The sequence below is a fragment of the Lepisosteus oculatus genome, chromosome 3 (genome assembly GCF_040954835.1).
Source record: "Lepisosteus oculatus isolate fLepOcu1 chromosome 3, fLepOcu1.hap2, whole genome shotgun sequence".
Classification (NCBI taxonomy): domain Eukaryota; kingdom Metazoa; phylum Chordata; class Actinopteri; order Semionotiformes; family Lepisosteidae; genus Lepisosteus; species Lepisosteus oculatus.
In genome coordinates, this window is record NC_090698.1 from 6791615 (window position 1) to 6805182 (window position 13568).

Below are 13568 nucleotides of genomic sequence, written 5' to 3' on the forward strand. Positions count from 1 at the left end.
ACTCCCCTCTAGAAAAAGTGCAAAAGAGGACCAAAAAAATGCTTGAAGAGCAAGAAGTGGAGAGAGAGGAAGTGAACCACCCAGTCATTGTGCTTTTCTGGGCTAGAAAGGTTTTGTCTAGTGTATTTTCATTGTTGAATAATTATACATAGTGGCTAGAACACTGTGTATACAGTAGTTGAAAAATATGCTTTTTTTTTTTCATTGATTACCCCTGTGAAACCCAACTCTTACTCTTCAATAGCTACTGGACTCAATGCTCAAGGATCTGAATTGCTTTTAAAAGCAATTTCTCCTAAATCTGCCTGAGGCCTTTCTGCACCACACAGTTCAGGAAGCGCTGGAAAAGCACAGTCATACAGCACAAGAAGAGGTCATAATTAAATAAATTCTCAGAACCAACGTTGTACCAGGTCTACTTATTGGATGTTTATTTTAAGATAATTTCATTACATTCATGCAATTGCTATTGTCATTTGAATATTTTTGAAACACGTGTGTGAATAAGTTTCTAATTTCTAAACTTTAAGACTGGACCACCCAACAATACTAACATACATTTATTCACAGACGTGCACAAAAATACAGTACATTGCCAAAGTCTGCAAAACAAAATATATAATTGGAAATTCGCAATTACAATACCTTGATTAAGAATATCTTAAGATATCAAGGCAAAACGGGAAGATGTAAATGTTTATTCCATGCTGAAAAAAGAATGAAAGAAACACAATGGGTGTGAAAAAGGCTCCACAGCTGAAATGTTGTGTTTCTTTTCTTCTCTTTTCAGCATTGAATAAACCTTTACTTGTTCCTTTGCAACCTACGCATTCTGACGCAGCTCCCCACCTGAACTAAAATAGGAAGACTACCGCTTAATGAGTACATAAAGACGTCATCGAAGACAATATTATTACAGGGTCCAGCTATAATTCAGTAAATGCCTGTTTTGATATAGTTAACATTTACAGCGCAGCTTGCATTTGAAAGATATTAAGCAATCGATTTTTCATTTAGGCATGGTTATTCTTTAATTGTTTCTTAAACACCAGGGTGTTAGCATTTATAACCAAGCCAGCACAGACTTGGCCGGATATGAACCCACACTGGCTGACCAGATTCATCTAACAGCATTCATTTGCTTCACGCAAGGAGACTCTTATCATGACACTTTCCCCCAGCTCAGTATTTCTATCACAGTCGGGTCTGAAATTACGGACAATGGGCCTTCGTGGAGCAGCACACCATACTGACCGATTTAGGCAAAAATGGTACCGTTTCCATTTTCGAAAGATAGAGCACGGGCTCTATACTGCAGCTCAGATCCATAAAGGAGAATAATATCAGACTAACGTAACACTTGTAATCGTTAGGAGGGAAGTGGTACTGGAAGGGAAAGAGGGCGACTGGGGGGAGGTAATTAAACACAATGATACCCAGGATGATCAGAACCATCTTAAAGGCCTTCTTCTTCATGGGGTGCATCTCATCCCTGCCCAGCACAGACTGTCTCAGAGCCCGCAGGATGGAGAGGTTACAGAACAGCATCACTGCAAAGACAGACAGTATGAAGATCGTGAATGCCTGATCTACACTCTGGATCCCAAGGATGGACTTCGTGAGGGAATAGGCCACCATGAACGCCCACACCACAGCAGCACAGACGGCTCTGTAACTGCGGTCTTTGATCTTGGTGAAGGTGATGGGGTGCACCACGGCCATGTAGCGGTCCAGGCAGATGCAGGTGAGGAACAGCGGGGAGCTGTCTTTTACCCCATAGGAGAACCTCTGGAAGTACCAAACATGCATGTCGTTCAGGAACAGTCTGTTCGCCAGCTCGATCGGAGTCATCAGGCAGAAGAATGAATCAAAGACGGCGAGGTTCATGATGAAGATGTCAGAGGTGGAGGAGTCCCTCGTCTTCCGCAGGACGAGCCCCACCACCATCAGGTTGGCCGGCAGACCAATCACAAAATTGAAGACCTTCACGCTGTAGTAGAACAGGAGGCCAGATAAATGCCCTTCACACCCTTGAAATTTACTAAACATCACGACCGTGATGTTAGGCGTGCTGTGGTTGAGAAGAAGACTCGAGTTGGTAAAACTATCCATTGCCGTTCTTGGAGACAGTGACGGAGCTGATCAAGTGGTTCTGAATGAAGAGACAAAAAGAAGAAGAGACATTTTTAGTCCTAGTGCAGCAAGAACACAACAGAATTGGGTTAAACTGAAACTTTGTTTACTGATGTAGCATTTGGAGCATAAAGTCCAGCAGGAACAGGTGAAGGTTTATTCCACACTAAAAGGAAAAAAAGAGAGGCACAACATTTTGGCTGTGGAGCCTTCTGTCACACACCCACTTACTTGAACTTCTTCAATAGAGTACAAGATGTGTTTTCAGGGCTTGGCTACTCAGTCCTGCTCTAACTTTGTAGACATCCTTCTCAATTTTGAGTTTCTCACTGTCTACACGTGGCCTAAACTGAAAACCCTTGCCTTCTTTCGAGACTCCAAGAATTGTGCAAAGGGTGCACTCGTGTTTGCCTGTTGTTTGCTTGTGCCAACACTCTTACGGTGGTACTGAACCCTGCAGACCAAACCCATGCAGGAGCCTTCATGCCCTTGGTGTGTCAAGACACGCCGGTTTCTGCTTAGATCAGCTTGAGGATGAGTGTGTGATGTGTAGTGCTCTTACTGTAGCCTGTATACCAGTGTGTTGTTTATATTACAGCCTCGGTTTCTGGTTTTTGATTAAAACTACCTTGTAGGCAACAAAGTTATTTTTTGTATAAAAACTAGAGATCTATAAAGGTTAACACTTATCATTTACTGTGGATTAAACTCATTTAACCCACATGTCCACCCATCACTTACACAGTTTAGCCTCCAGTGATCATCATCATTACATTATTTGTGGAAATTTTTACTTTGGCATTAATAAGGCAGAAAACCACATTTTACTTTACTAACCTTTAAATGCCTTCTAAGTAACAGGCTTTTTCTCAAATATTAAAGTACTGAATACTGTACTTTTCCCATCAATTCATGAGGAACCACAGTACCAGAGACGTACAGAACTACTGTACATAGTGAAAATGTACAACATGAACCATTCCTGAGGTTTGCAAATTAATTGCAGTTTCAAAGAGGTTTGCAAATGAAGTGCAATTTCACCTGCCTGTGAAGATGCGTTTCACTGTAAAAGCAAAGAGTTTATAATGTTACATTATCAGTGAACCACGGTGAAAGAAGAGTCTATAAATCTTGGAAGAAGTAAAAACCAAAGCTATACTTTTTAAATAGCAGTACAGTCAGATTCACTACTGCTCTGATCTTCTACTTGGAACAGGATTTACAGACAAACCAACCGAATCAGTTGAAGAGAGATTAGAGAATAATGTAATGACTGATGAGTCTGGATCTGCATTCTGTTAAACAATCAATGACTATACTGGCTGAGGAGGAATGACAGTCCTCTTAAAAAAAGGGAGGTGTATACAGTATTTATTTATATTAACAAGTTTGGTTATTCAGGTCGCTGAGAATTGCTATATCAAATAATTAATTGTTATAATCAAGTCATTATAATACTAGCATATTTAAGTGCCAAACAATGACAATCTAAAAAATCAAGGAGTCTGACATAAATCATAAATCTGCTAAATGAATAAAGAAATTACACTCCCTATGTTAATGTAACATAATATCTAATAGGAAATACATAGTGTTAATACTACTCAAGCAACAGGAAATAAATGACAAATTCACCTCACATTATATTCTGTAAAAATTATAATAGGTAATGCCCTTTTCATTCCTTTTTCTGTTTAATAAAACAGGAATTCTTCAACTTTAAACATCGTGTATTTCACAGACAACATGAAATGATTTCACAGAAAACACACAGATATGTGATACATTTTTACAATCCCTTACATTATTTTACAATAAATTTGTGTTTCGTTTCCTTACAGATAGTATCTTTAGATTTTAGTTTTTGGTTCTAAACTATTGTTCCCATTAATGAAGAAGATGCTAGTAGCTAGGTGCAGCTGTCTAAAGCTTCTAACATCTGCATTGCTGCTTAATCTATTTCAAACCTATCAAACCTACATATAGAGGCACTGGTAAAGTGATTTCCAGTGCCTCTGCAGTTATAGTCATATTGTTCAGTTTATAAATGTCATACATACCAATACAAATCACAACGCAGTGATCTTACCAATGCAATGTCAGTGTTTTCATTCAGCGTCTTTGGTCTTCTTGTGTGGTGCTCCTGAGCTTGCTGTGTTGAGTGTCTTGCAGCCTGAAATGTGTAGTATCCTGTAGGAATCTTGTTCAAGACGCTGTACTTTGTTCACTTGGAAATGGGTATTGTAGGGGAGCCAAGCCAAACTCTCCAGAGGACATGAAGGAAGGGCATCTTCGCCCCATCCAATCAGAAGCTGGTAGAGAGAACTGAACCATTTTCAATTGGAGATTTGAATTTCTAGCAATCATTTTACCTTCAAACAAGGTCTCCAGGGAGTTTGAATATACTGATTATTAATCATATATTAATTAAAACATTCAGTAGACTTCATGTGAAACACTATGGGAAAATGCCTTGGTTACAAATATAAAAAGGGGCTTTTGCTACACAAGGTTCTGGTGGAAAATTTGTTTTTTTGACACTTACGTCTCCTTCCAATCCACTTTTACAAGTGATGCAATAGAGAGGTCATTGGAGCACAAACAAAACACACAGTAAACAAAGTGATGCAAGAGACCAGGTGTACAAAACTGAAATTCGGTGTAATACAGTGTAAGGTGTTACGTGCAAGAAGCAAAACGTTTTTTCTAACCCAATTTGCTCAGGAGGCCACAAGCACGTCCCACAGGTTAGAAACGTGGAGGGTCTACTGGCGACTGGGGATCATAACATGTTGTCCTCTGAACCTTAGTGGATGTCCTGTCATTTGGGGGTGTACAGTTTTCAGAAGATTGACGGTAAAAGAGTAAGAGAGTATTCAAGACAGGAGTATCGAGAGAAACACAAAGAGAACAGATGGTCACAATTCCTGGACACAGAGATACCTGGACATAGTATATCCAGTTTACATGTAACATAGATGCAACAAAAAAGTCTCTGCTGCTGCCAGAATGGTTTAACAAGTGGAAGAAAAAAAACAGGTCAAAGAAATAGCAGGAACACTGTAATCAGACACAAAAGGTTTTTAATTTGGCAGGAGAAAGTAACATGTACAGTAACATCGCTGCTGGTGATCAAACGAACCAAGCAGAGTTTCCAGTACCACTGCAGCATACAAAAATAAAAAAGTGAACACAATAAACTGGTAAATTGTATTGTAAATTTACAGTGTTCATTAAGCAAATCAGAAGCAGAATAACAATGATGATACCCTTATGGCACAATTGGCATATGACAAGGAGAATCACCTCGAATGCTAAATTCAAAAAGCAATCAAGAGTATTGATTTAGTATTCAAAATGCTAAATGCTATATGCTTTAGCATGTACAATACGCACCAGGTAAAGATTTATGATGTGAATGTAATAGTAGAAATTCAAGGGTGATTCAAAACAGACATCTCAAACTTATAAACCTGGCAAAGTGATCAGATATCATTTCATGAATTTTACCACATTTTTCCACATTTTCTCATATTTTCCAACACAATCATTCCTAAAAAAACTGTATTTTGACGTGGTTTAGATAGGTGCTTTTTGGCTGCTTTGGAGGCACCTCATACCAGGCTTGTAATCACGGGAAAATCATTTTTGGATCAATATCAAAGACTAGTTCTTAAAGTGCACATCAAATTGGTGATGGTTAATCAAGCACTGTATTTTTTTTTCAAATAACCAACCTCAGTTGGTTCTCTAGCATGATGTTGTATGTTGTATTTGTGATTACAAAATCAATTTGCATGAATGATCAGTCAAAACACAATCAACTTGGACTTATTAGGCTGGTGGTGACTCAAAATAAATTAAGAGCAATTAAGAAAAAAAATATAAGGAGAAAGAAAGCACTCTACAAGGCAACTATAAAGGAGCAAGATCCAATTATAGAAAAAAGAGTGTCCTGAATTGCAACCACAGGTGAAAAAGACTTTAGAATGGCCAAGAAAGAGGGAGAATTCTCTTAAATAAAGAGGTGATTTTGAAAATGACAGGGAAATATGTAAAATTGTATTTAGCACAGGTGTTTTCTTAGGTGGAAATTAAATTAACATGAGCATAGCAGGGGTTGAAGCATTTCCTGACTTAATATTACTTGAACCTCCTGATTATGATGGTTTTGAACCAGTTACACAAGAGAAAACGATGGATGTTAATTATGGATCGTTTCTAGAGTCTGCTTAGCCCCTGCCCAAGATGAATAAAGTCCTGAAACTGAAGTGTGCGGGCATGCAAAATAATGCATTTATCCTCATTGATAACTGAATGAAGGACCAAAAACAGAGAGAATATTGCCGGACAACATATGTAAAAGGGGAACTGCAGCCCCCAAAAGGCTTAAGCTATTTCTCCTTTCAAATTGGATTTTAATAGTTTTTGAAGGTCTCTATGGAGTCAGCCACTACCCCACCTCCCCATAACCACTTCTAACAACTTTTTTGTCCCATTTAAGTCCTATATTTTATCTCCATATGTCTTCCTTAACATTCTGTCTTTCAAAACTTCCCTGCCCCATTACAGAGACACGCAGGGCACCATGATTAGGTACCAGCCTCTTTCTTTATTTACAGCTTTTAACACTTAAACACAGCTGCACGCAAAATCTTTAAAACAAATAAAGTAACAGGAAAATATTTATTCCATGCTGAAAGAAAAAGGAAAAAGACACAACATTTCGGCTGTGGAGCCTTCTTCAGGAGTTCTTGGTGTTCTTGGCACCTGAAGAAAGCTTCACAGCTGAAATGTTGTGTCTCTTTCTTTCCCTTTCAGCATGAAATAAACCTTTACCTGTACCTTTGCAGACTGTGCATGCTGACACACCTACCTACTCCAAAAAAATAAAGTGACCATGTGAAATGAAAAGCAAGTGCAAAGCTCTTTCTGAAAGTCATGGAAAGTTGGGACCACCCTTTTTCATTTGAAAGGTGCATCACAAAGTAATGAGAGGAAGCCTGTAAGAACTGAGAGACACAAGAAATGATTGAACCATAGAAACTGGTTTCAATCACATACAATATCTTCACATTATATAACATTCATTTTACATTCATTATATAACATGTCATATAACATTGCCTGCCTATGTTCTACACCAAAACAGAAAAGTTGCTGGTTTAAAGACTCCAAAATCTAGAGTTAGGAACCACCTGATCTAGGCTGTGTCATTCCCTTGGGTGCCTTGGCAAACAGTCACATTCCCACGAGAGACGGGATACTGCTGGAACACATGGGCAAATGCATGTGCTCATCCCTAACCCTAACCCTAATCCTAACTCAGCCCCCCCTTATCCAATTAACAGGTGCTTCACTAATCACGCCGCATTATTTAAACCTTATGCTACTGGGACAGTGCTCTGTCATCGAGCTCCTTTCTGACACACAGCAGCACTCTCTCAATACTGACCTGCATCTCTGAAAGATTCTCTCTGCCTGAAGAATTCCTGATCGGTTCAAAACCTGAGAACATCAGCCTCCTGCTTAGCACCAGATCAGTAGGTTCTCTTCAACAGCCTGTTTCCCTCCTAGTAGCACAGTCTCCCAGGCCAATTATGTCCAGATGACTGCACTCGCCTTCTCTTCAGTCCTGCTCACATCTGCCTGTTCAGTCTTGCTTACAGCTGCTGGCTCCTTTCACCGACTCTGTACTTCTTTGGCTGTCTCCGGCAGTCTCTGAGCTCCACCTTCCGGGAATCTCGGCCAGCCTCCGGAGATCACCGAGCTCCTGCATTTGGATTCCTAGCCTGTTTGTAAGACATGGGAGTCAGCTTCAGATTGACGCATCATGTAGGTCCAACAGGGCTCGATGAAGAGCTCCAGATCCTGGCCAGCCATGAGACAGCCCTGCAGGCACAGGAAGCGTGTGCTTTCAGCAGTGACTTATACTCCCAGCCACGAAGACCTGGAGAGCAACCTGTCAACCCCCTTATTGGCCCCGGAGTAGTGAGGAACTTCCTTGACTTTAAGATTACCAAAAGATCTAGCTGTCTTCCAAAATGTTATTAAAACCAATTTATGGAACTGTTGGACTTTATGAATGGTCCACTTGGAAAATATCCTGATATATTCCCACTGCCTCCTTCTGTGTCTGAGGACCTCTATGCAAACCTCTATGGGACCTCGAAAAATGCAAAACTCGGAAAGTGTCAGTTCCACCAGATAGAGGTGGCGCTCCTAGGATATATCCTCTCCTCCTTCAGCTTGCAGATGGACCCCCGGCATTAAGGGACTGGTCCACTCCTACCACCCTCAAACAGGTCCAGCGCTTTGTGGGCTTCCCCAATTTCTACCACAGGTTTATTCTAAACTTCACCACAGTCGTGGGCCCTATCACAGCTCTCACCAGAAAGAAGCCCAGCAAGAGCAGGTGGACCCCCCAGACATGGGGTGCCTTTGAGGAACTGAAGCACCACTTCACTTTAGCCCTGGTCCTTCACCACCAGGATCCCTCTGTGCCCTTCTTTGGCCCATGTAAGGAAATGGAAGGCACAAACGCCATCACCTGCTGGCTGGTCTTTACCTGGTCATTAGGAAGGTGAATTCTCACAAGAGACTGCACACCATCTGGAGTAGACAGAACACACTCAGGCCAATTATCTCAACCCATCCTTCATACAATTAATGGGTGCCTCACTAATCATTCCTCATTATTTAAACCATTGTTTTCCACTGGGATGGTGCTCTGTCAATGAGGTCCTTTCTGACAAACAGCAACACTCTCTCAGTACTGACCTGCATCTCTGAAAGATTATCTCTGCCTGAATCTGCCTGAAGAATTCCCGATCAGTCCCGAACCTGAGAACATCAGCCTCCTGCTCAGCACCAGAGCCTGTTTCCCTCCTAGTAGCGCAGTCTCCCAGTCCGATCCTGTCCAAACGGCTGTGCTCGCCTTCTCTTTAGTCCTGCTCACAACTGCCAGTTCACTTCACCGTTCTTCTTCGGCAGTCTCCAGTGGTCTCCAAACTCTAGCTCCAAGGCAGTCTCCACCATCCTCTGGAGATCACCAGTCTCCTGCAATTGGATCCCTAGGGTGTCTGTAAAATGCAGCTGTCAACTACAGCATCAACGAAAATTAAGTAGGTAACTCCATTTACAGTCAACATAATTAAAATAATACAACACTGCTAATAATGAAATACCATGGTCCAAATTAACCCAGAACCTTGATTCAATCCTTCATCATTCATTCAAATGATGAATGACAAACCCAGTACTTATATCCTTTTGCTTCCACACCTCTGTATGCTTGACACTGACCTCTAGGCTTCTAATTTCTTACCTATGGGAGAGGCAAGTGTTGATAACCTTAATACTTCAGATCATATGGCATAACTGTCACGGACATCCAAAGGGATTAACCGTGGAGAGGCAGGAGAGCGGAAAAAGACTCATATGCATAGCGGCGAGACGGGAAAAAGGCCCAGGCTCCTTAGTGCAAAGAGTTCAGGAGTGCCGTATAGAAACCTGTGCCCTCAGGTAGCGGACGTGGGGTGACCTGGTGCTAGGCGGGTCTCAGGACATCCGAACGTCAATGCTGAGCGAGGGCAGAGTGCAAGACCCGGAAATATATAGCCCAAGGGAAAGAGAGGGAGAAGAAGGACGATAGGCAGGAAACTAGGGACAGGACAGAGTAGGAGCCCCCTCTGGCTGAAAAGGGCGTGACAATAACATTTACATAACTTACCTTGCACGGTCAACAACATAAACATATAATATAAAAAATCTCTAGGCTAGCATTGGAAAAACCAAAATATTGTATAAAATGTCATTGAACACAATAAGATAATTAACATTTAGGGTTTAATAAGAGCATTAAGGATTTAGATTAATGAAGAGGGTAAGGTTTAAGGGTTCATTTCCAGGGTTAGATTAAGGTTCAGAACTAGAAGATAGGTTGAAGGTGGAAATCCTTGTCTGAGATCCCAGAGTGTGCTGTGACCAGGAGTCATTGATTCTGCAAACTTGCATACATATGGCTGATGAAACTGTACTCTGCTAAACAATAACGTTATTAATTGACTCTGTTGCTTTTCACAAAGGTGTCGCTAACTCTATCAGTCAGGAAAACATGGCAATCTGACTATTCTCGACAAATAGAGCAGAGGCTGAACACTGCTGCTGAGGTCCATGAAGGCAAACGCAATGTGATGAACATAACACTTAAACACAAGAGGAGAGAAGTAGTTCTGGAAAGGGAAAAGAATGACAGGTGGGAAATAATGAAACACTATAATGGCCAGAATGATAAGGACCATGTTGAAGGCCTTCTTCTTCACAGGATGCATCTCATCCCTCCCTGGACCAGACCTTTTCAGAGCCCAGAGGATGGAAAGGTTACAGAACACCATGATGGAAAAAATTGTAAGGATCATAACACTGAACACACGGTGAAAACCCTTCACTGCGCCCGCAGCGTAAGAAATGGCATAGCTAATGATAATGACCATCAGCACCTCCGCACAAATGATTCTGTGCTTCTGACTTCTGAACCTAGTGAAGGTGATGGGGTGCAGCACTGCTAGGTAGCGGTCCAGACAGATACAAGTGAGCAACAGGGGAGAACCATCTTTTATACCGTACGCGACAGACTGGACTTGCCAGACAGTCGCATGATTCAGCAGTAACCTGTTGAGCAGGTCAACAGGAGACATGAGGCAGAAGAAGGTGTCCAGGATGGCAAGGTTCAGGATGAAGATGTCAGAGGTGGAGAAGCTGGCTTTGTTCCTGTGTAGAAGCCACAGCACCATCAGGTTGATCTGCAGTCCCAGGACGATGTTGATAGCCTGTGCGATGATGAAGATCATGGGTCCCACGGGGATGACTTTGCACTCCTCGAAGAAACTCAACGGCTGGACTGTGGCGTTGGGCGTGTTGTAGTTGGGCAGAGAGCTTGAGTTGGTGTAGAGAGCAACTGCCATCGTTGTTGAACACTGAGAGATACAAACAGACATGCTTCGTCTTAAATCACAGCAAGATCACAGCAAGGTGGGAGCTTGAATAAGATCAGTGAATCATGACTAAAAAACTGAGCTGCGCAAGTAGTTCAGGTGTAACTTCAGGTGACACCCGAAGAAGGCTTCACAGACGATGATCTTCCTTTCTTCTCTTTTCGGCATGCAATAAACCTATGACTCTTTCCAACACATGAGTAGTCAAGGTCATACTCAAGATTTCTAATAGAGTGACCACTCTACAGTATGTCCTCTTAGAATAAAAGGTGCTGTTATTCAATTAGATGAAAATTGTTCTCTGGCACTTTACATTTTACACTTAAGCTTCTATTAGCTTTTGAGAACCCCATCAGTCAAAATCTCAAAACTTATCACAAGCGTAGGTTGGAAAAATCTTATCAGCGTCGAACTGCCTTGCCTTCCAGCTGGTTTTCACATGATTACTGTGTGATAATTTGTTTCTCTATGTATTATCATACACAATGTGTATAAATTATATCAACAGCAAAGTGGCAGTGCCCAGTGCTGGATTCTCAAATATACTTCAGAATTTGCAATGCAAAATGGCCAGTGCAAGTCTGAGGTTAAGCTACAGTATATGCCTTAGCATATACAGTATCTTAGTGTAGGCGCATCATTCATTTTTATACAGACGTGCATTTCACGTCAGTACAAGATTTACTTAAGCGCTATGAAAAAACATTTTCCCTTGACCACCAATGCCCTTTGCATGGAAATGTGCTTGTGCAAGAATTGGCGTCAGATTGCATGCACATGCACAGGCTAAAACAGATAGCAAACGCAATAGCTTTAAATAAACTGTTTTCTAAATAAATAAAGCTTTTACAATTTCAATGAGACCATGCAAACATACCTGCCTCAGATTAGGTGTTTTGCTGTAAAAGAAAAGAGATACCATGCTCATGTTTCCATTATCAGTCAACCATGGTGAATGGTGAGTCTATAGATTTTGGAGGAAGTAAATAAAAAATCAAAGCTATTCTTTTCAAATAGCAATACTTTCAGGTTCAGTACTGTTCTCATCTACCATTTTTAAAGGCATTAACAGACAGAGGCTGCAGTCTAGTTGACATTAAATCAAAGAGAGATTTGAAAGTAATGTTATGATTGATAAGGTGTATGGATCTGCATTCTGTTGAAGTAATCAATTATACCAGTATATGGGCTAAGAGAAGATAAGAGTTCTCTTAAAAACAATCATGAATGTTGGATAGATATTTGGGACTGTGGGAATGAAATCACAATATTGTGTATAAAATTATTATATAAGCAGCATTAGTGCCAAGCAATGGCTGTCAAAAAAGTCAAGGAGTCTGACATAAGTCATAAAGCTCAAACTATAGGACATAAATTACAACTATTGCAACTAAAGGTTGCTTGTCCTTCAATGTGCCTTTTAATTCTTTCTTCAGTTTAATAAAAAATAACTCTTCAACTTAAACATTTTGTATTTCACAAGATGAAATGATTCCAGCATGTATAAATTCCAAAGAAAACATGTACAGATTTGTTGCACTGTACATTTATAAAATCCATTCATTACTTTTGCAATAAATTAGAGTTTCATTTCCTTAGTGTTTTTAGATAGTATTTTTTGGTTCTAAACTATTGTGGTCTTTAATGAAGAAGATGGCAGTAGCTAGGTGCAGCTTCTAAAGCTTCTGACGTCAACACTGCTTCTTAGTCTTAAATGCAATGCATAACAATCACAAATCAAAATAGACTGATCTTACCTGTGCAAATTCAGTGTTTTCATTCAGTGTCTTTGTTCTTCTTGTGTGGTGCTCCTGAGCTTGCTGTGTTGAGTGTCTTGCAGCCTGAAATCTGTAGTATCCTGTAGGAATCTTGTTCAAGACACTGTACTTTGTTCACTTGGAAATGGGTATTGTAGGGGAGCCAAGCCAAACTCTCCAGAGGACATGAAGGAAGGGCATCTTCACCCCATCCAATCAGAAGCTGGTAGAGAGAACTATACCACTTCCAATCACAAATTAGAATCAGTATGAATCTTTTTTTTAATATAAGCTCTCCAAGGCATTCAGGTATATGGAATATTAATCATATATTCATTAAAACATCCAGGGGGAGACTCAGTATGAAACAAATATGGGAAAATGGCATGGTCATAAGTATGAAAAGGGGCATACGTCACACAATGTTCCGTCGGAAAATGTGTTTTTCTGGCACCCAAGTCTCCCTCCAATCCACTTTTACAAGTGATGCAATAGAGAGGTCATTGGAGAACAAACGAAATTCGCTGTAAACAAAGTGATGCAAGAGACCAGGTGTACAAAACTGAAATTCGGTGTAATACAGTTTAAGGTGTTACGTGCAAGAGGGAAAATGTTTTTTCTAACCCAATTTGCTCAGGAGGCCACAAGCACGTCCTCCTAGGTTAGAAACGTGGAGGGACTA

General features: G+C 40.7%; 2 protein-coding genes across 2 annotated transcripts; both read right to left on the reverse strand.

The window, feature by feature from the left end:
- Positions 1-1207: 1207 nt before the first annotated feature.
- LOC107076593 (proteinase-activated receptor 3-like) lies at positions 1208-4288 on the reverse strand. Its single transcript, XM_015340637.2, has 2 exons — positions 4223-4288; positions 1208-2152 (listed from the first exon to the last, which is right to left on the reverse strand). The coding sequence occupies exon 2, from the start codon at positions 2110-2112 to the stop codon at positions 1213-1215; it is 900 nt and encodes a 299-aa protein (XP_015196123.1). The 5' UTR covers positions 2113-2152; positions 4223-4288; the 3' UTR covers positions 1208-1212.
- Positions 4289-10001: 5713 nt separating this feature from the next.
- Positions 10002-11099, reverse strand: LOC102689779 (G-protein coupled receptor 35-like). The gene has a single exon (XM_015340636.2). It carries the CDS (start codon positions 11097-11099, stop codon positions 10236-10238), a length of 864 nt encoding a protein of 287 aa, XP_015196122.1. The 3' UTR covers positions 10002-10235.
- Between the last annotated feature and the right edge of the window lie 2469 nt (positions 11100-13568).

What these genes read in the sequence shown, in the direction of transcription:
- LOC102689779 (XM_015340636.2), bottom strand. Translation starts at nt 11,099, where the DNA reads ATGGCAGTTGCTCTCTACACCAACTCAAGCTCTCTGCCCAACTACAAC.
- LOC107076593 (XM_015340637.2), bottom strand. Translation starts at nt 2,112, where the DNA reads ATGGATAGTTTTACCAACTCGAGTCTTCTTCTCAACCACAGCACGCCT.